At 43.3% G+C, this 23,224-nt stretch overlaps 1 protein-coding gene across 2 annotated transcripts in view; it reads right to left on the bottom strand.

Moving 5' to 3' along the window:
• Window positions 1-854: 854 nt before the first annotated feature.
• Window positions 855-23,224, bottom strand: part of LOC115221687 (omega-amidase NIT2) — a 26,164-nt gene continuing 3,794 nt past the window's right edge. The window contains exons 1-9 of one of the 2 annotated variants that reach the window (XM_029791892.2): window positions 21,157-21,310; window positions 14,465-14,580; window positions 12,742-12,862; window positions 11,546-11,634; window positions 8,541-8,634; window positions 7,017-7,091; window positions 4,097-4,274; window positions 1,730-1,785; window positions 855-1,153 (exon numbers count right to left, since the gene is read on the bottom strand). In XM_029791892.2, the coding sequence (XP_029647752.1) occupies window positions 1,062-1,153; window positions 1,730-1,785; window positions 4,097-4,274; window positions 7,017-7,091; window positions 8,541-8,634; window positions 11,546-11,634; window positions 12,742-12,862; window positions 14,465-14,580; window positions 21,157-21,163 (828 nt within the window). In that variant the 5' untranslated portion in view covers window positions 21,164-21,310 and the 3' untranslated portion in view covers window positions 855-1,061. Of the gene's footprint in view, window positions 1,154-1,729; window positions 1,786-4,096; window positions 4,275-7,016; window positions 7,092-8,540; window positions 8,635-11,545; window positions 11,635-12,741; window positions 12,863-14,464; window positions 14,581-21,156; window positions 21,311-23,224 lie in introns of those variants that run through there. The other variant, XM_029791891.2, reaches the window with a different exon arrangement.

The following is a 23,224-nucleotide window of genomic DNA, read 5'->3' as shown; positions in this document are numbered from 1 at the left end:
TTTTGTTAGAGGGTCACTTTTGCTAATTTCGCTGCCCTCAAATAATTGCTTTTTAACCCCTTCATGCTGATCTTCCGTTTAAACTGACCCTTAATTTATAAGGGTATAAAACAAATACTTGATACAAATTGTGATTTGTGCATGATCTGTATCAAAGAATGAAACATGTTCTTAACGAGTATGCGGTCTGTGTCAAACGGATTTCAAAGAAATTTTTTTCAGCCATTATTTAGGTCAAAACAATAGTATCTATGAATTATCAGGCAATTTCATTCACTAGAAAAAAATTTGGGCGCAAATGGGTTAATTTAGGTCAAAGGACAGCGACTTTTATTTGGTGGGGTGGGAGTGAGATTTGTTGATGATAACATCTGCCCCAGTACGTGACTGGTATTCTATCAACCACTTAAGTATGAAGGGCAAACGTGACTTCAGTAGCATTTCACACTCAGTTATTCATAATAATTGTTTCTAATTTAAACACAAGGTCAGTGTTTTTCGGGGGAAGGACATAGTTGATATCACTGCCCTCCCCACTGTATACAATGGGTATTTTATTTTATTGACCCTGGAGGGATCAGAGGCTAAATTGGTGCCAGTAGGATTTGAACTCAAAGTGTATAGAATCAGAACAAATACTGCAAAGTATTATCCACCCCAACCCCAGGCTCTAATAATTCCACTAATCTACTATCATTTATAATTATTATTAATTGTAACATAATAATAATAATAACAATAATAATAATGGTCTCAAATTTTGGTACAAGGCCAGCAATTTCAGAAGAAGGAGTAAATCATTTACATTGACCCTAGTACTCGAGTGGGACTTTGTTGACCCTGAAAGAATGAAAGGCAAAGTTGACCCCAGCGGAGTTTGAACTCTGAACGTAAAAATGGACAAAATGTCGCTAAGCAGTTTTCCCAATGTGCTAACCATTCTGCCAACTCCCCACAATAATAATAATAATAATAATAATGACAATTGTAATTTGACTAAAAGATAGAGAATAGTTAATATCACACAGCACTGTTCGTTGTTCCAATTAGCAAAATTGCAATTATTCTGCAAGGTCAGAGACGTCGTAGAGATCTTTCCTTTTCTGATTCCGAAGCGGTATTTGGTCACGCACTTCGTCCACGTAGTCCATATCTGCAAAGATCACACAAAAACAAAAACAAAAAATATAGGGAGTGGTATCAGTAGGAGGAGGAGAGGGAGAAACAGTAGTGGAATGGAAGCACTCCGTCGGTTACAATGACGAGGGTTCCGGTTGATCCGAATCAATGGAACAGCATGCTTGTGAAATTAGCGTGTAAGTGGCTGAGCACTCCACAGACGAGTGTAGCCTTAACGTAGTTCTCGGGGATATTCAGCGTGACACAGAGAGTGACAAGGCCGGCCCCTTGAAATACAGGTACAACAGAAACAGGAAGTAAGAGTGAGAGAAAGTTGTGGTGAAAGAGTACAGCAGGGATCACCACCATCCCCTGCCAGAGCCTCGTGGAGCTTTAGGTGTTTTTCGCTCAATAAACACTCACAACACCCGGTCTGGGAATCGAAACTGCGATCCTACGACCGCGAGTCCGCTGCCCTAACCACTTGGCCATTGCGCCTCCACTAGAAACAGTAGTAGTCAGGAGGAGGAGAAGGAAAAGGAGAAACAGCGAAGAGGAGTAGCAACGAAAAGTACCCCAAGTTATAAGCGTTTCAGAGGGTGTCACTTACCAAGTTCAGCATATACAATATCTTCATCATGCTCGGTGGTTGATATCACTTTACCCCTGTAAATGGAATAGATAATATGTACATACATAGATATTTTTGCGCGTGTGCATATATATATATCATCATCATCATTTAGCATCCGTTTTCCATGCTAGCATGGGTTGGACGGTTCAACTGGGGTCTGTGAAGCCGGAAGGCTGCACCAGGCCCAGTCAGATCTGGCAGTGTTTCTACAGCTGGATGCCCTTCCTAACGCCAACCACTCCGTGAGTGTAGTGGGTACTTTTTATGTGCCACCCACACAGGTGCCAGACGGAGCTGGCAAACGGCCATGAACGTATGGTACTTTTACGTACCACCGGCACGGGGGCCAGGCGAGGCTGGCAACGGACACGAACGGATGGTGCTTTTACGTGCCACCGGCACGGGGGCCAGGCGAGGCTGGCAACGGACATGAGCGGATGGTGCTTTTACTATATATATATATATATAATACACACACATAGATACTTTAATTCTGTGTTTGTAATGAAAAAAATATAACAAATTCATTAACCAAATTACTTGGTGATAAGACTGAAGTGAAGCATAAATCAAACAGATGAAGATGCATGAAAGAACTTTGTATTTCTCTAAAGTTCATTAAATGTGATTTGCTTTTCTGTCTCTGGCAGGACCCACCATGGCCTGGAGTGGAGGGCATTGTGCATTTGTTGTTGCTAAGAACACTGAATCCGTCGTAACAATACAACGTTCCTTACGAAGAAACTTTGCGCTTCGTCGTTATGAACTCCGTACAGGATGGAAAAACAATTTGTTGGTGGGTTCCCAACTTCAAACAAACATCATCGGCTTTAAACAGGAAAAGTCCTGGCCGCCCTAGGACCACTTACTGGCCAGAAAATGTCGTAGCTGTGGCAGCTTCAATACAACACTCTCCGAAACGTTCTACACGAAAACATACATCTGCCTTACACATGTCCGATCAAAGTGTCTGCAGAATCTTCATCACATCATCATTGTTCGACTGTGGTCGAGACAATGGAATTTACCATGCTATGCCAGACTTCATGGTCCATCATGGCATTACGGAGGTCCTGTTGCTGGATGCCTGTATCCCTGGAGATTACATCAGGGTAGGAGAGTGTGTGCCCTCTGGTATTGCGAGTAGATGGCTTCCAGAGGAGAAGAGTAGAAATTGCCTCGTTTTCAGCTCTACAACAATGTCCAGCAAACTGGACTCTTCTGGTCGAGACAATGGAATTTACTATGTTACACCAGACTTCACGGTCCATCATAGCATTACGGAGGTCCTGTTGCTGGATGCCTGTATCCCTGGAGATTACATTAGGGTAGGAGAGTGTGTGCCCTCTGGTATTGCGAGTAGATGGCTTCCAGAGGAGCAGAGTAGAAATTACTTCTTTTTCAGCTCTACAACAATGTCCAGCAAACTGGACTCTCCTACCTTTCACAAGAGATGACACAGGTGGTAATTTCCCATATAGTTGCCCTTTCTAGTTAGAAAATCTTTTCCAGATGATGATATGTATGACCCCTCCCCATGCATCCCTACAAGATAATGGTTGTAGAGGAGTTAAGTGAGAGGGATTTTGAAATCGGGGCAACCTTTCTGCCACACCCTGGATTATTGCTGGAAACAGTCAGCTGCTGATCCAAGGGAAACAACTCGCTAATTATGAAGTAAAACCTCTATACATCATTGGTGAAAACGCATGGCCCAGTCGGTAAGGTGCTGCATTCATTATCACAAAACCATGGTTTCAATTGCTGGACTGGGTGGTGTATGGTGTTTTTGAGAGAAGCACTTCATTTTACATTGCTCCAGTCCACTCGGCTGGGTAACCCTGCAATGGGATGGCATCCCATACCAGGATAATGGTGTGATCTTAGACATTTATAAGTCATGGTAACTAGCCCTATGGGTCCTAGCACTGTGATGTCCAGGGGGACTGACTTACTACACATAATGAGCCTGCTATAAAGGACCTCCTTGTTCCTTAAGGTTTTGCTCTGGTACCCCATCACCACCATTTTCTTCCTAGCTATTCTCACCCTTGCTTTTATAATGCAGGGTATCCACATTTCTTCTCTCTACAAAGACACCCGCACTTGTCCTTCTAACATACTCTTAACCTTCCAACATCTAGCATAGAGCCATCACCTGCTTCTTTTTCTTAAATGGCTACATCATCATCATCCTTGAGGACATATTATTACATGATGAATACAGCAGTTAATTAGACATTCAGTGGTGACATCATGCAATGAAGGCGTTTGGGTTTTAAAATGACTTCAACCAATAGCTGACCAATTACCAAGCAGTTATGACAATGGGGTTAGACTTACCAAGGGCTAGCAACGGTGCTGTGGCCCCATGCAGTGTACGATGCTGTTTCAGAACGTGCTGGTGAGACTGTGGCTACATACAACTGGTTATCCAAAGCACGACTTCGCTGCAGCAACTCCCAGTGGGCCGGACCGGTGGTCATGTTGAAAGCCCCTGGGTACACAAGAAGCTTGCAGCCTGGACACAAACAGAGAAAAAGAACAATAACTGTACCATCATCATCATCATCATCATACACACTATGCACAAATGCGCACACTCACACATATATACACATATGCACCATTTAATAAACAAACGATTTAACCCTTTAACACTGAAACTAACTGTATCTGGCCTAAATATTCTGTTTTATTTTTTAATATTTTTTACTACCACAAGGGGCTAAACACAGAAGGGACAAACAAGGACAGACAAACGGATTAAGTCGATTACATCGACCCCAGTGCGTAACTGGTACTTAATTTAATTGACCCCGAAAGGATGAAAGGCAGAGTCGACCTTGGCAGAATTTGAACTCAGAACGTAATGGCAGACGAAATACCTATTTTTTTACTACCCACAAGGGGCTAAACACAGAGGGGACAAACAAGGACAGACAGACGGATTAAGTCGATTATATCGACCCCGGTGCATAACTGGTATTTATTTAATTGACCCCCGAAAGGATGAAAGGCAAAGTTGACCTCGGCAGAATTTGAACTCAGAACGTAGCGGCACATAAAATACCTATTTCTTTACTACCCACAAGGGGCTAAACACAGAGAGGACAAACAAGGACAGACAAAGGGATTAAGTTGATTACATCGACACCAGTGCGTAACTGGTACTTATTTTGTTGACCTCGGTGGAATTTGAACTCAGAACGCAGTGGTGGACGAAATACTGCTGAGCATTTCGCCCGGCATGCTAACGTTTCTGCCAGCTCGCCACCTTTCTGTTTTATGTTCAAACCAGTCAGATCCAGCCTCTCACACCAACCCTACAATGTCCTTTTACAAATAAGCAATTACAGCATGGAAATCTCAAAGCTATGAGATAATACGTAGAAAGCACTGGTGATGGTGCCATGTAGAAAGCATTAGTGTAGGGGGCCATGTAAGGGAATATTTCACCATAACAAGACATGTTTTCACTGATGATTAGAAATGAAGGGCACTGCTTGCATGATGCTGACACTCATCCACAATTATCATGTGAAGTCAAAGCAAGAAGGGAGTAACACATCACATGCATACATATTAATAAAAAAGGGTTATGGCAGAAGGCACACTTGCTCATGGTGCCACGCAGTGGGACTGAACCCGGAACCATGTGGTTGGGAAGCAAACTTCTTACCATACAGCCACGCCTGCACCTACTACATATATGGTGGCTGCCCCCTCATTATCGAGTATGGCCATTGCACGAAGCTTAATCAATGTTGTTATCGTGCAATGTCTGTGCAAGAAGATTTTTTTTTAAAGTGAGGAAAGGCTGTGCACTGTGTCAATCTCACTCACTAAGCAACAGCAACTATAATCCGAAAAGAAGAACAATCAACATCATCGGTAACCACTGAGCCGCAGGTTTTATGTCGGAGTTATCCCAGTTACCTGAGTTACCTTCTCCTAGAAGAATGCCCTAAGAAAGACTAGGAGTCCTTCACTCCCAATAGTTTAACCACGCAATCGGGTATTCAGTCCGATTATTTCTATGTCCCCGCGCAAGATACATTTATTGGATGGCCATTGACTCTCAAGAGTTCTTCCGCCCTTTGACGGGTTTTGTTTTTCATCTCGCAGGGTGTCCAATAAACACCCTCCTCACCAAGCAAGCTTGGTGGGGTTGCCGGTTTAGTCGCTGACGACCTGACCATGCAACAGGTTGTACTGGGTTACATGTTACCAGTAGCACTCGAAAGTGACCTGACATATATATGTACATACATACATACATATACATATATACATACATCTCGAGGATTGAATCACCCCAGAGGGTACTCACTAAATGAGTTGAAGGTATGACTGATCTCAATTACTGGGACCACCTTAAAGCCTTGAAACTCTACTCTCTCCAGCGCCACTGCGAGTGGTACATCATTTATACGATATGGAGAATATACCGCCAGCATTGCCCAAATGACCTGAACATTAGAGAGTGTAGTGGGTGCTTTTTAAGTGCCATGAGGGCCAGTCAGGTGGTACTGGCATTGGCCATGCTTGAATGGTGCTTTTTACATGTCACTGGCATGGGAGCCAGTCAAGTGGAACATACACACACACACACACATATATATATATATAATGGGGAAGGTTTACGAAAATAAACAAAAAACGAAGGCAGGTGGAGTACAAACAAACAAATGTATTAGTATGGCGCTCAGGAATAGAGATAAAACAAGTCTTTTACGTTTCGAGCCTACGCTCTTCGCTCTTTGACAGAAAGATACACAGAAAAGAAACAAGGAGAGAAAAAAAGAATATAAATATATATATATCTATATATATATATATATATATATTTCTTTACTACCCACAAGGGGCTAAACATAGAAGGGACAAACAAGGACAGACAAACGGATTAAGTCGATTATATCGACCCCAGTGCGAAACAGGTAGTTTATTTATCGACCCCAAAATGATGAAAGGCAAAGTCGACCTTGGCGGAATTTGAACTCAGAACGTAACGACAGACGAAATACCGCGAAGCATTTCGCCCGGCATGCTAACGATTCTGCCAGCTCGCCGCCCTATACATATATATATATATATATCAAAGGTAAAAAACACAATGAACGGAAATTGTCAAAACATAAGAAGCAGGAAAAGGACAATAGCACATCTATAAACAAGTAAGAGCTTTAGTTGGATATAGATAGGTTTGGTGGTGAATGCCTAAAATCAAGATCTAGTGTTACCCGTAAATTGTACATACCCCGCTTAGCATACAACTGTGCCATTTCTGCAAATCTGATATCATAGCATATGCCAATACCAATCTTACCAAATGCTGAAAAAGGTAAAGACAAAAAATTACATATATAAGCATTAAATAAAATCACCATCATCATCATCGTTTAACATCCGTTTTCCGCGCTAGCACGGGTTGGATGGTTCGACCGGGGTCTGGGGAGCCAGGGGCTGCACCAGGCTCCAGTCTGATCTGGCAGTGTTTCTATGGCTGGATGCCCTTCCTAACGCCAACCACTCCGCGAGTGTAGTAGGTGCTTTTTACGTGCCACCTGCACAGGTGCCAGAGGGGACTGGCATCGGCCACGATCGGTTGGTGCTTTTTTATGTGCCACCGGCACAGAAGCCAGTCAAGGCAGGGTTGGCATCGGTCACGTTCGGATGGTGCTTTTTATGTGCCACCGGCACAGAAGCCATTCGAGGCAGGGTTGGCATCGGCCACGTTCGGATGGTGCTTTTTATGTGCCACCGGCACAGAAGCCATTCGAGGCAGGGTTGGCATCGGTCACGTTCGGACGATGCTTTTTATGTGCCACCGGCACAGAAGCCATTCGAGGCAGGGTTGGCATCGGTCACGTTCGGACGATGCTTTTTATGTGCCACTGGCACAGAAGCCATTCGAGGCAGGGTTGGCATCGGTCACGTTCGGACGATGCTTTTTATGTGCCACCGGCACAGAAGCCATTCGAGGCAGGGTTGGCATCGGTCACGTTCGGATGGTGCTTTTTATGTGCCACCGGCACAGAAGCCAGTGGAGGCTGCACTGGCGTCACTTATAATATACACACACAAATATACAGGGTGTGATGGGTAAAATGTTGCAGTTTTATATTTTTAATTTTGCATGTGTACATTGTTTGGTTTTGATTTTGTTGACTACACAGTATAGTAGGGTCAGTTGGGCACCGTCTGTGTGAAAAACAGCAACATGACGCAATTCACTCAGCCAGAAATTTGGAAATGACATGCTCTACTGCTTCTTCAGCAAGATACTTTATTTCACACTGATCCAGTTTGACTGTGGCCATGCTGGAGCATTTGAATTTTGTTTTCTACTCATATTATAAGTGCTGGTGTGGTAGTGTGGTAAGAAGCTTGCTTCCCAACCACATGGTTCTGTGTTCGGTACCAACGCACAGCACCTTGGGCAAGTGTCTTTTACAAAAGCCAAAAACCAACCAAAGCCTTGTGAGTGGATTTGGTGGAGGGAAACTGAAAGAAGCCTGAGAAACAGGCCACAATAAGTCTGGTCCAACCTGTGCTAAAATGGGAAAAGCAGATATAAAAATGGTGATGATGATGATGATGATGATTCAACGACAACAATGATGATGGTGATGATGATGATGACAACGATGATGATGATGAGCATGATGATTATGATGATGATGGTGATGACAATGTTGATGATGATAATGATTATGACATTGATGATGATGATATCGATGATAATGATGATGATGATGGTGACGATGGAGACTGAACTCACGTGTATTAAATGTAGTCAATTTATTGCCGGCGTTCAAAATCTTGGACTCTTGGAAGGATATTTTCCCAGGAATATTAATATCAAATAAATGTACCTGGTTTAAAAAGAAAACATAAAAAGTTTTTAATTTCCCAGGAAGCATTTTCAGGCAGGAAACATAGAATCTTATTAAATAAACTTTAGATCAGAACAAAGGTGTCTGGGACATATTTGACCCGTAAAGAGGCCTTTCAGTGTGGTTTGCCATGGAGAAAAAATTCTTGCTTTAGGCGGAAAGTGTAAAGATGCATCAAGCTAAGTAGAATCGCTGTCATCCATACATACAGGCTTGTCCTTTTCTGGTGCCGGCGCCACATAAAATGCACTTGTGCCAGTACTGCGTAATTTCACCCATGCTGAGACCCCCCTTCGGTCATGACTGACCATGGGATTGTACCTAGAAAGTTATCCCCCCCAGGCACAAGTCTGGGCAAGGTTGTTTATGGAAACCCATGCATACCGGCCTCCCCTCTTCATGCCACCAGTGTTATTCAAGGGAAAGGCAAAGGGCCGATACAGCTTGGCACCAGTGACGCTCATCTCTATACCTCATTTCTATAGCTGAGTGAACTGGAGCAACGTGAAATAAAGTGTCTTGCTCGAGAACACAACACGCAGCCCGGTCCTGGATTCGAACTCACAACCTCACGATCATAAGCTCCACACTCTAACCACTGAGCCATGCGCCTTCACATGGTGGCACATAAAAAGCATCCAGTACATTCTGTAGAGTGGTTGGCGTTAGGAAGGGCATCGAGCTGTAGAAACCATGCCCCAACAGACAATTGGAATCTGGAAAGTTCCTTGGATGGCCAGTTCCATATCAAACCTTCCAACCCATGCCAGCATGGAAAATGGATGTTAAACGATGGTGATGATGATGATCTGCGGGAAGATGCCTCTACTCTTGTCCCTTACAGCCTCTTCGAATTGTGAGTGAAGCTGTTGACATTCCAGTTGAAGTGCTCCAAACTGATGACTGCAGTAGAGTCTGGTGCAATGAAGGAATTCCTGAATGAGGACATTTCCGGAAAGAACAGAGGCTGACTAATAATAATTAGTGCAGCGTCTGTCCTTGCGGACAATGCTGGACACAAAGTGAAGGTGATAAGAAGAGGAGGAGAGATGGGCATGTTGGGATTAACCGAATGAAGGTGACACGAGACAAGCCGACACTAAGAAACAGGAGCCAGTTTAGTAGAAGTATATAGGAGTCATCATCATCATCATCATCATCGTTTAACGTCCGTTTTCCATGCTAGCATGGGTTGGACGGTTCGACCGGGGTCTGGGAAGCCAGAAGGCTTCATCAGGCTCCAATCTGATCTGGCAATGTTTCTACAGCTGGATGCCCTTCCTAACGCCAACCACTCTGAGAGAGGATAGTAGGTGCTTTTTACTTGATACCAGCACAGGGGCCAGGCAACGCTGGCAACGGCCACGATCAGTTGGTGCTTTTTACGTGCCACCGGCACAGGGATCACAACTACAATTTCCATTGATTTTTCATGTTGATGCACTTGACTCAATAGGTCTCCTCAAGCAAAGGGTCGAAACGGTGCTTCTTTACTTTTCACCTGCACAGGAGCCAGTCCAGCGGCACTGGCAACGACCAGGCTTGAATGTTTTCTTCACATGCCACCGGCACAAGTGCCAGTAAGGCGACACTATATTTAAGAGATGAGGAATTATGTACATTATTTACATCTGAAGAATATTTGTCGAAGGAGGCTGGAGGGTATATTAGCCGAAATGTTGTGTTAACAACAAACAAGATGAGGACAAATATCTGTCGAATGTAAATAATGTATATGGGAGTGTGTTTTGACTTCATGGTGATCAATCCAATAGAAAAAAATAAAAAATGTAGAGGAAGAAACAAGGACGAGGGAGTCTGGCCAAAGACCGGTCAAGCCACGTGAAATCATAGTCATGGCTAATTCCAGGATTTCGTAACTGGCCCCCATGCTGGTGGTGTGTAAAAAGCACCCATTACATTTTTGGAGTGGTTGGTATTATGAAGGGCATCAAGCTGTAGAAACCCTGCCAAATCAGGGTGGAACCTGGTGCAGCTCCCTAGCTTACCAGTTTTTGGTCAAACCATCCAACCCATGCCAGCATGGAAAACGGATATTAAATGATGATGATGATGTGAACATCATTCAAGGCACCCAAAGGCGAAGGGTGGTGTAATTTGATAGAACAAACATATCATCATCATCATCATCATCATCATCATTATTTAAGGTCCACTTCCATGCTGGCATGGGTTGGACGGTTTGACTGAGGACTGGGCAAGCCAGTAGGCTGCACCAGGCTCCAATCTGATCTGGCAATGTTCCTACAGTTGGATGCCCTTCTTAACACCAACCACTCCGAGAATGTAGTGGGTGCTTCTTACGTGCCACTGGCGCAAGGGCCACTCAGGCGGTATAGGCATCGACCACACTTGAATGGTGCTTTTTACGCCAAAGTAATTTGATGTGAATGTCTAAATTTGCAGAACTAAACAAATATCAATGGAAATAGTAGTTGTGATACCTGTGCCAGTGGCACATAAAAAGCACCATCCGAACGTGGCCGTTGCCAGCGCCGCCTCGACTGGCTTCTGTGCCGGTGGCACATAAAAAGCACCATCCAAACATGGCTGATGCCAGCACCGCCTTGGGAGGCTTCCGTGCCGGTGGCACGTTAAAAGCACCAACCAATTGTGGCCGATGCCAGACTCCCCTGGCACCTGTGCCGGTGGCACGTAAAAAGCACCCACTACACTTGCGGAGTGGTTGGCGTTAGGGAGGGCATCCGGCTGTAGAAACACTGCCAGATCAGACTGGAGCCTGGTGCAGCCCCTGGCTTCCCAGATCCCCGGTCGAACCGTCCAACCCGTGCCAGCACGGAAAACAGACGATGATGTTGATGATGCAAACCAACTGATATTGAAACTAATAAACTGTATGGAATTTCACCTTCTGATGCTGAGCAATCATCTCCCCATCCGGGTTAAAAACAGGGCAGGTATTAAACAGTTTTCCATTCTTGGCTTCTGGAAGGGAACCTTGTATAGAAAATGAAATAATAAAAAGAAAAAAAAACATTAGAAAATAAGCAAAGTACTGATTTTAAATTTTGGCACAAGGCCAGCAATTTTCTGGTATTTATTTTACTGACCCTGAAAGGGATGAAAGGCAAATATGACCTTGGTGGAATTTGAACTCAGAACATAATGCTAAGAATTTTGTCCAGCAGTGCTAAAGGTTCTGCCAGCTCATTACCTTAAAGCAGATAATTAGATAGGCAGATATATAGTTAAATAGATATACAGATAAAAACTTAGGCAAGCAGATATATAGTAAGGCTAGGAGTGGGTGTGTGGTAAGTAGCTTGCTAACCAACCACATGGTTCCGGGTTCAGTCCCACTGCGTGGCATCTTGGGCAAGTGTCTTCTGCTATAGCCCCGGGCCGACCAATGCCTTGTGAGTGGATTTGGTAGACGGAAACTGAAAGAAGCCTGTCGTATATATGTATATATATATATATATATGTGTGTATATGTGTTTGTGTTTCTGTTTGTCCCCCTAGCATTGCCTGACAACCGATGCTGGTGTGTTTACGTCCCCGTCACTTAGCAGTTCAGCAAAAGAGACCGATAGAATAAGTCCCGGGCTCGATTTGCTCGATTAAAGGCGGTGCTCCAGCATGGCCGCAGTCAAATGACTGAAACAAGTAAAAGAGTAAAGAGTAAGAGATAAATAGTTAGACAAAAAAGGCATTCCTTCAATATAATTCGACATAATCAAACCATTTCATTTTGGGTATTTCCGTGGAAGGAAATGACAGTTCTATTCCGTTTTCTGCTTGGAAATTTGCGGATTTTACATACATACATGAAACAGGTAAGAACAAATATACAAGCCTTCATTCAGTTTCCGTCTACTAAATCCACTCACAAGGCATTGGTCGGCCCGGGGCTATAGCAGAAGACACTTGCCCAAGATGCCACGCAGTGGGACTGAACCCGGAACCATGTGGTTGGTTAGCAAGCTACTTACCACACAGCCACTCCTGCGCCTATAATGATTTTTTTTACTATTTATTATGATAACGATTTCTTAATTAGACAGGCATATAGATAAGGAAAGAAATAAAAAAAATGCAACTAACCTCCAATTACGTAAACTTTATTTTGTTTTGCAGCTTTACTTAAGACTTCAGTTGAAGCTCCGGGGATTTCCTCGGAATATTCTTTGAAGTAACCAGTGCCATATGGAGAATTAAAGCATTCCTGGAAGGGAGAGAAAAGGAAACTTAGAACAAACACACATGTTGTTGCTGTTGCTGTTGTCATGGCTTTCAACATCACATCCTCCTCATCTCCATCACCATCCTCCTCATCTTAATGTCCACTTTTCCATGCTTGCTTGCAGCGGATGGAATTTTTAGGATCATATTTTCTACAGTTCGATGCCCTTACTGTCACCAATCTTCACCAGTTTTCAAGTAAGGTGATATTTCTCCATGGCCCGACCAGATGCATAACCAGGTTCTAAAGAGAGGGGAAGCAAGCAAACACATCACAAAAAAAAAAAAAGCGCCATGGCAGGAGTGGCTGTGTGGTAAGTAGCTTGCTTACCAACCACATGGTTCCAGGTTCAGTCCCACTGTGTGGCACCTTGGGCAAGTGTCTTCTACTATAGCCTTGAGCCGACCAAAGCCTTGTGAGTGGATTTGGTAGATGGAAACTGAAAGAAGCCTGTCGTATATATGTATATAGGCGCAGGAGTGGCTGTGTGGTAAGTAGCTTGTTTACCAGCCACATGGTTCCGAGTTCATTCCCATTGCATGGCACCTTGGGCAAGTGTCTTCTGCTATAGCCTCGGGCTGACCAAAGCCTTGTGAGTGGATTTGGTAGACGGAAACTGAAAGAAGCCCGTCGTATATATATATATATATGTATGTGTGTGTATATGTTTGTGTGTTTGTGTTTGTCCCCCTAGCATTGCTTGACAACCGATGCTGGTGTGTTTATGTTCCCGTTACTTAGCGGTTCGGCAAAAGAGACCGATAGAATAAGTACTGGGCTTACAAAAGAATAAGTCCTGGGATCGAGTTGCTCGACCAAAGGCGGTGCTCCAGCATGGCCGCAGTCAAATGACTGAAACAAGTAAAAGAGTAAAAGATACATATATCATTTCCATGTATGAGTTCATTTCTATATTTAAGAGGTGAGGAATTATATACATTATTTACACTTGACGGATATTTGTCCTCATCTTGTTTGTTGTTAACACAACATTTCGGCTGGTATATCCTCCAGCCTTCATCAGGTCTCTTGGGGAAATTTCAAACCTGGGTTCTCGTTCCTAAGGTATTTTTCAATGTTGTTGTTGTTGTTGTTATTGGTTGGTGTTAGGAAGGGCATCCAGCTGTAGAAACACTGCCAGATCAGACTGGAGCCTGGTGCAGCCTCCTGGCTTCCCAGACCCCGGTCGAACCGTCCAACCCATGCTAGCCTGGAAAACGGACGTTAAATGATGATGATGATGATTATTATTATTATTATTCAGGTCACTGCCTGGAATCGAACTCGGATTTTTTTTTTCCAACCGTTGTAATGGATCTTCTCCAAGTTCGACTCCAGGCAGTGACCTGAATAATAATTATAATAATAATAATAACAATAATAACAACAACATCGGAAAATACCTTAGGAATGAGAACCCAGGTTTGAAATTTCCCCAAGACACCTGATGAAGGCTTGGAGGGTATATCAGCCGAAACGTAAACAAATAAAAAACAAAAGATAAAGATCTCTGTTCCAAAAATTGTTTTAACTGTTTCTTGGAGTTTGGAATCCCGTCAAAACCGAAATGTAATTCTTACTTACGGGTAGCGCAACAACGTCAGCTCTTTTGGCTGCTTCGGCAATTTTGATGGAGGCATTGCGCAGGTTGTCCTCTTTCGAAGTGGTAACGGCCAGTTGAATGAGAGCAAGTCGCAGTTCTGAGAAAATAAAACACAAAGAAACAGAAACGGTTAAGGTAAGAGAGGAAATGGAAAAGTCCCAGATCAGGGAATCCCAATGTGGGGCCTTGGAAAATTGTGCCAAGGTGGACTTTGACTTTCTTCTTTCGGGGTTGACAAAATAAGTAGCAGTCAAGAACTGGGGTCAATGTAATCAATTAGTCCCCTCCCACCAGAATCTCAGGTCTTGTGCCAATAATAGAAAGGATTATTATTATTATTATTATTATTATTATTATTATTATTATTATTATTATTATTATTATTATTATTATTATTATTATTATTTAAGATGGTGAGCTGGCAGAAACGTTAGAACGCCGGGTGAAATGCCTGGCGGTATTTCGTCTGCAGCTATGGTCTGAGTTCAAATTCCGCCGAGGTCGACTTTGCCTTTCATCTTTTGGGGTCGATTAAATAAGTACCAGTTACGCACTGGGGTCAATGTAATCGACTTAATCCATTTGTCTGTCCTTGTTTGTCCTCTCTGGGTTTAGCCCCTTGTAGGTAGTTAAGAAATAGGTATTTCGTCTGCCGCTACGTTCTGAGTTCAAATTCCGCCGAGGTCGACTTTGCCTTTCATCCTTTTGGGGTCGATTAAATAAGTACCAGTTATGCACTGGGATCGATGTAATCGACTTAATACCTATGCCTGTCCTTGTTTGTCCTCTCTGTGTTTAGCCCCTTGTGGGTAGTAAAGAAATAGGTATTTTGTCTGCCGCTATGTTCTGAGCTCAAATTCCGCCGAGGTCGACTTTGCCTTTCATCCTTTCGGGGTCGATTAAATAAGTACCAGTTACGTACTGGGGTTGATGTAATCGACTTAATACGTCTGTCTGTCCTTGTTTGTTCTCTCTGTGTTTAGCCCCTTGTGGGTAGTAAAGAAATAGATATTTCGTCTGCCGCTACATTCTGAGTTTAAATTCCGCCGAGGTCAACTTTGTCTTTCATCCTTTCAGGGTCGATTAAATAAGTACTAGTTACGCACTGGGGTCGATATAATCAACTTAATCCGTTTGTCCTCTCTGTGTTTAGCCCCTTGTGGTTAGTAAAGAAATAGGTATTTTGCCTTTCGCTACGTTCTGAGTTCAAATTCTGCCAGGGTTGACTTTGCCTTTCTTACTCTTGGGGTCGATTAAATAAGTACTAGTTTTGCACTGGTGTCAATGTAATCGACTTAATCCCTTCCCCCAAATTTGAGGCCTTGTGCTTCCTGTAGAAAGGACTATTATTATTATTATTATTTAAGACAGTGAGTTGGCAGATTCATTAGCACACCCGGCGACATGCTTAGTGGTAGTTCGTCTGCTGCTACGTTCAGAGTTCAAATCTCACCAAGGTAAACTTTGCTTTTCATCCTTTCAGGGTCGATAAATTAAGTACCAGTTAAGCACTGGGGTTGATGTAATCGCCTATCCCCTCCGCTATGTTCAGAGTTCAAATTCTGCTGAGGTCGACTTTGCCTTTCATCCTTCCAGGGTCGATAAATTGAGTACCAGTAAAACACTGGGGTTCAATGTACTACTAGCTTCCTCATAGTATGGTGGACTTATTTGAAAGGGCTGAAGACAGACACTTTCCTCTTTGGCCAGGCCCTCATCAACCTTTTCAAGTTTCCCTTGAAAAGGGAATTGAGGATGGAGAGGGAAGTTTGTTGAAAGTTGGGTGAATATTGGAAGAAGGGCCAGTGTGAAAGGACCAATTCTGAGCATGCACCTGTAAAAAGGGAATTAAAGAAGGGTTCTTGCCCTGTTGATCAGGCACCCGTGGCTTTTGTGTGTTTCTCCATGAGGACCTTAAAGCACCTCCCCTATTGGCAGTTTTAATTTGTTATTTCTATATATATTGTTTTTCTATATATATTGTTTTTCTATATATATTGTTGGAATCAAAATTGAACCAATCCTATGACTGGCACCCGGCACATGCCAGGACCCCTGGACTGGAGATACGTAAAAAGCACTATCCGAATCATAGCCGAAGTCAGCACCGCCTCGACTGGCTTCCGTGCAGGTGGCACGTAAAATGCACCAATCCAACCGTGGCCGATGCCAGCCTCGCCTGGCACCTGTGCAGGTGGCACGTAAAAAGCACCCACTACACTCACGGAGTGGTTGGCATTAGGAAGGGCAACCAGCTGTAGAAACACTGCCAGATCAGACTGGAGCCTGGTGCAACCTTCTGGCTTCTCAGATCCCCGGTCGAACCGTCCAACCCATGCTAGCATGGAGAACGGACGTTAAATGATGATGATGATTGTTTATATGCCGTAAAACCTATTGTATTGTCCTGTTTTTGTCTTTTGGGTTGTTGCATGTCATTTAATGTTTATTTTATGTGAGCCCTTGTGGCTAATAAAAGAATTGATTATTAATATTTCTATTTACAATGGTGAGCATTTAAATAATGAGGGAGATAAATTGAATATTAATTTAATTAATAGCGATTTAAAACTAGTAGCCCAGCATATAAAAAATCTGAAAAATTAGAAAAAATTCCAATACGAGTATATTTAGGGCTAAAAAATCCACTAGGTGGATAGCCATATGCTAGAAGATCACATATGATCTAACTACAAAGAAAGAATGTTCTTCGGTGTTTGCTGAATTTTCTCTGGAGAACATTCTTTCTTTGTATTTAGATCGTATGTGATCTTCTTCTAGCATATGGCTATCCACCTTGTGGATTTTTTAGCCCTAAATATATACAATGGTGAGCAGGTAGAAATGTGGAGTGTGATGGGAAACCAAATTGCTGTATTTCTTCTGAGTTTCAATTTTGCTGAGGTTACCTTTGTCTTTCATTCTTCAGGAACCAATAAAATAGAGTAAGAGTCAAAAGTCAATGTAATCAACTAAACCGCCCCACACCCACCCCACAAAAATTGCTGGCCTTGCGCCAGAAATTTGGAACCCTTAATTTCTATTATTATAGCGTTGCCAGCGCCGCCCCGACTGGCCTCCGTGCCGGTGGCACGTAAAAATCACCATCCGATCGTGGCCATTGCCAGCCTCGCCTGGCCCTTGTGCCAGTGGCACATAAAAAGCACCATCCGATCGTGGCCGTTTGCCAGACTCGTTTGGCACGTAAAAAGCACCCACAACACTCACAGAATGGTTGGCGTTAGGAAGGGCATCCAGTTGTAGAAACACTGCCAGATCAGACTGGAGCCTGGTGCAGCCTTCTGGCTTCCCAGACCGCAGTTGAACTGTCCAACCCATGCCAGCATGGAAAGTGGACGTTAAATGATGATGATGATGATGATGATGATTGTTACTGGAATCGGCAGAGAAAATGTTTGATTGCATTTCTTCCAGCGTTTGATATGCCGCCATTCTTTTATTCTTTTACTTGTTTCAGTCATTTGACTGCGGCCATGCTGGAGCACCACCTTTAGTCGAACAAATCGACCACAGGACTTATTCTTTGTAAGCCTAGTACTTATTCTATCAGACTCTTTCGCTGAACTGCCAAGTTACAGGGATGTAAATACACCAACATCGGTTGTCAAGTGATAGTGGTGGGACAAACACAGACACACAAACATATATATATATATATTATATATACAACAGGTTTCTTTCAGTTTCTGTCTATCAAATCCACTCTGATTTGGCAGAGTTTCTACAGCTGGATGCCCTTCCTAATGCCAACCACTCCGAGAGTGTAGTGGGTGTTTTTACGTGCCACCGGCACGAGGGCCAGTCTGGCGATGGCCATGCTTGAATTGGTGTTTTTTACATGCCACATGCACAGGAGTCAGTCCAGTGGCACTGGCAACAACCTCGCTCAACAGTTTTTTCACGTGCCAGTAAGGCGACGCTGGTAATGATCACGCTCAAATGATGCTTTTTATGTGCCACCGGCATGGAAGCCAGACAGCCGCTCTGGCAGAGACCCCACTCCACTGGCACGGGTGCCAGTCATCGAATTTGGTTCAATTTCGATTTTACTTGCTCCAACAGGTCTTTGCAAGCAGAGTTTAGTGTCCAATGAAGGAAAGGTATGCATAAGTGGGCTGGCTATCATCCCTGGTAAATGCCATGGGTTATGGTCTCACTTGTCCTGCCGGGTCTTCTCATGCACAGCATATTTCCAAAAGTCTCGGTCACTAGTCATTGCCTCGGTGAGGCCTAATGTTCGAAGGTTGTGCTTCACCACCTCATCCCAGGTTTTCCTGGGTCTACCTCTTCCACAGGTTCCCTCAACCGCTAGGGTGTGGCACTTTTTCACACAGCTATCCTCATCCATTCTTGCCACATGACCATACCAGCGCAATTGTCTCTCTTGCATACCACAACTGATGCTTCTTAGGGGCAACTTTTCTCTCAAGGTACTTACACTCTGTCGAGTATGCACACTGACATTACACATCCATCGGAGCTTACTGGCTTCATTCATTGCGAGCTTACGCATATCCTCAGCAGTCATGGCCCAAGTTTCACTGCCATGTAGCATGGCTGTTCGTACACATGCACCGTAGTCTGCCTTTTACTCTGAGCAAGAGGCCCTTTGTTACCAGCAGAGGTAAGAGCTCTCTGAACTTTGCCCAGGCTATTATTATTCTAGCAGCTACACTTTCAGCACACCCACTCCCGCTACTGACTTAGTCACCTAGGTAACGGAAGCTATCAATAATTTCTAGTTTTTCTTCCTGGAATGTGGCGGAAGTTGTTCTCTGTACATTTTCAGTGTTTATTGCTCCTGAGCATCTGCCACATACAAAAACTATCTTCCTAGTTAGACTTCCTTTGACATTGCTGCACCCCTTATGTGTCCATAGCTTACACTGGGTACATCTTATAGAGTTTCTACCTATGTCTTTTCCTAATATTTTTTTTTATCTAGTTTCAGCTCAGAGCTGTGGCCATGCTGATGCACCGCCGTTTAAAGTACAACAGGGGTCGCCCCCCCCCTGCCAGAGCCTCGTGGTGCTTTTAGGTGTTTTCGCTCAATAAACACACAGAACGCCCGGTCTGGGAATCGAAACCGTGATCCTCCGACCGCGGGTCCGCTGCCCTAACCACTGGGCCATTGTGCCTTCATAAAAGGACAAAGGCAAATTCGACCTTGGCAAAATTTGAACTCAGAACGTAACGATGGATGATATAACGCTAAGCATTTCGCTCAGTGTGCTATTGACTCTGCCAGCTCTCCACCTATATGTATATATATACTCTTTTACATGTTTCAGTAATTTGACTGTGGCCATGCTGGAGCATCACCTTTAGTCGAAGAAACTGACCCAAGGACTTAATCTTTGTATAAGCCTAGTACTTATTCTATTGGTCTCTCGCCGAACTGCTAAGTTTCAGGGGCATAAACACACCAACATCGTTTGTCAAGCGATGGTGGGGGGACAAACATAGACACAAAGACACCCACGCATATATATATATATATATATATATATACAAGCTTTTTTCCGTTTCCGTTTACCAAATCCGCGCACACAGTGAGACTGGACACGGTCACCTTGGGCAAGTGACCAAAAGCCTCGAAAGTGCATTTGAACCGATGTTGCTTTCCTAAGTCCCCGTAACATAGCGGTTCGGCCAAAGAAACCGATAGAACAAGTACTAGGCTTACAAAGAATAAGTCCCGGGGTCGATTTGCTCGACTAAGGGCGGTGCTCCAGCATGGCCGCAGTCAAATGACTGAAACAAGAAAAAGAGATATACTCGTTTTTTAAGCTCCATTTTTCTTGTTTATACCAATATAGACACACACATATGTGTGTGTGCCTGAAATAAATCTGTCGAATATATGTATATATATATATATATATATATATATATATATATATATATATATATATGTTTGTGTGTCTGTTTGTCCCCCTGGCATTGCTTGACAACCGATGCTGGTGAGTTTATGTCCCCGTCACTTAGCAGTTCGGCCAAAGAGACCGATAGAATAAGTACTGGGCTTACAAAGAATAAGTCCTGGGGTCGATTCGCTCGACTAATAAAGGCGGTGCTCCAGCATGGCCGCAGTCAAATGACTGAAACAAGTAAAAGAGTATATATATAGGTATATATATATATGTCTGTGTGTTTGTGAACACGTCCGTAAACTGACCTCTGATACAAAACAAAGAACCACAGACAGAATATATTCTGGACTCTCCGCAAGTCGACCTCGGAATATATACTGTAGAGAGAGTGCGTTCACGGGTAACAAGAAACATAAATGCGGTCTTGGAGCGATTTGAACTCTGAAATATAATGGGTAAAATTAAGGGTGTATAGACTGGCTATAGAGGTTAAAGGAACGTTGATGAAGATAGGGAAAAATTAAATAATATATATTAATTAACTAGATTATCTATAATTATAAATTCACGAGAGATAAATACGAGCTGTCGGTATGGATAAAAACAAGGGTTTGTGTTATGTATTTGTAAAAGGTGTACAAGGCAGGAAATTACATGAAATAAAATAAAATATGCGAAATATGTTGGGATTAATGATGAGATAGGAAGAGAAATGAGTTTATGCTTTAAAATATGTATTGTAATATTTAAAATGGTAAAAATTTGGAACCGAAACATACTGGACATATTTCTCGCGGGAAAACGTAAAAGCCGACCCGGCCGGAATTGCAGATAGAAAAACCAAAACAGACTGGAACGAATAATAGAATAGCAGAATTGCAGAGAGATTATGAAAACAAAAAACGAACAATAAGGAATAGCCGTTCTTCGTTTTCGATATTAATTTCATTAATAGACGTCTCTAACGAATAGCGTCGGAAATTGTTTTGTGCTCCAAAAATTGTAATTTTTTTTTCCAGCTGTCTAAGTTTCGAAGATTACAAATATTTTTTTAAAAAATTCATCTAATTAATTCAAATTTTCACCAGATTTTTTTTTATTTGTGTAAAATAAATTTTTTTTAAAAATCCTATTCTTTTTCTGGAGCGGGAAAAGAAACTTTTGCCCAGTTCCTAGTTGTCCGTAATTTTTCAGTTTTGATTTATTGTTAAAAATTTGAGTATGCTTTGTTTTAGGCAAAAATATGCATAACATAAACCTGGAACATTTTTTTCAATAAAAATGGTCAAAACTGAAAAATCAAAGAAAAGGTACAGAATTATCGCACCTCTACTACAACAAATATACATACACACATACATACATGCATATATATATATATATATATATATATATATATATATATATATATATATATAACGGGAAGCTTTATGAAAATAGACAAAAGACGAAGGCGGGTGGAAAACAAACGAACAATTGTATTAGTATGGCGCTCAGGAAATATAAATGAAACAAGTCTTTAACGTTTCGAGCCTACGCTCTTCAACAGAAAGATACAGAGAGAGAAAAACACAGAAAGAAGGAGAGAAAAAAAAAAAAAATGCGTGCAGTAGCTAACGAATCAACATGGCGATCTGATTTCGGCCAGAGGTCAAAGATCAAACATGAGACGCGAGAGCGAAATAAGGGGAGATAATAGGGTTGATAAACGGGTTGAGGGACCAGCTAAAAGTGCTTGGGAGGGGTCTGGATGTGTGTATGTATAGGGTTGGTGTATGTATTAGTATGTATAGGGTGTGGTGTGTGTGTGTGTATGAGAGAGTATTAGTGCGTAAGATTGGTCTGGACGTGCGTATGTATGGGGTTGGTGTATGTATAGTATGTATAGGTGTGTGTGTGTGTGTGTGAGAGAGTATAAGTGCGTATGCGGGGTCTGGACGTGTGTATGTATAGGGTTGGTGTAAGTATTAGTATGTACTAGTATGTATTAGTACGTATTAGTATGTATTAGTTGGTGTGTGTATTAGTGATGTGATGTGTAAAGTCATGTGGTGTAGTGAGGAGAAGAGGGGGAGGGGGGAGGGGAAGAGGGGGAGGGGGGAGAGAAGGGGAGGGGGAGGAGAAGGGGGAAGAGGAGACGATGGGGGAGAAGGAAGGTGAGGAGGGGGATGAAGGAGGAAAGAGGGGAGGGGGGAGAGAGAGAAGGGGAGAGAGAGGAGGGAGTGAGGGAGAGAGGGAAGGGGAAGAGGGAGGGAGAAAGAGGGAAGAAGGGAAGGGGAGTAGGGGTGAAAGGATGAAGGACTGAAGAAGTAGGGGTGGGGGAAAGGATAGGAGGAGGAGGGGGAGAGGGGGGGTTAGTTAGATGAGGGGGGGGGAGAGTTGAGACCAAATGGCGTATAAGAGCGAAGAGAGAAGATTAATTCCTGTTCACGGCGCAAACGGGAATCCGGATGGCCTCTGTGTAAGGACAAACCGAACACAGATAGGTGTTGCAAGGAGTGACCGGTGGAGCGGAAATGGCGTGAGACGTGGTGTGTCGTTTGCAAGGTGGATGTCACGAAGGTGTTCCGCGAACCGGTCAGCCAAGCGGCGTCCCGTTTGTCCGATGTACAAGGAATTGCAGAGAGAGCAAGAGATGCAATAGATAATATTGCTGGAGGTGCAGGTGAAGGAGTGGATGATGGGATAGGGTCGATGGTGGGTGCTAGTGAGGCGGGTGGTGTTGGAGAGGTAAGGGCAAGTGCGGCAACGTGGGGGGAGCAGGGGAACGAGCCGGGTTGGGAGGTAGGGTCAGGGAAGGAGCTATGGACCAAAAGGTCTCGAAGGTTGTGGGCTCGTTTGAAAGAG

Source organism: Octopus sinensis, linkage group LG18, assembly GCF_006345805.1.
Source record: "Octopus sinensis linkage group LG18, ASM634580v1, whole genome shotgun sequence".
Classification (NCBI taxonomy): domain Eukaryota; kingdom Metazoa; phylum Mollusca; class Cephalopoda; order Octopoda; family Octopodidae; genus Octopus; species Octopus sinensis.
This window is presented reverse-complemented; position numbering and strand designations above follow the sequence as displayed.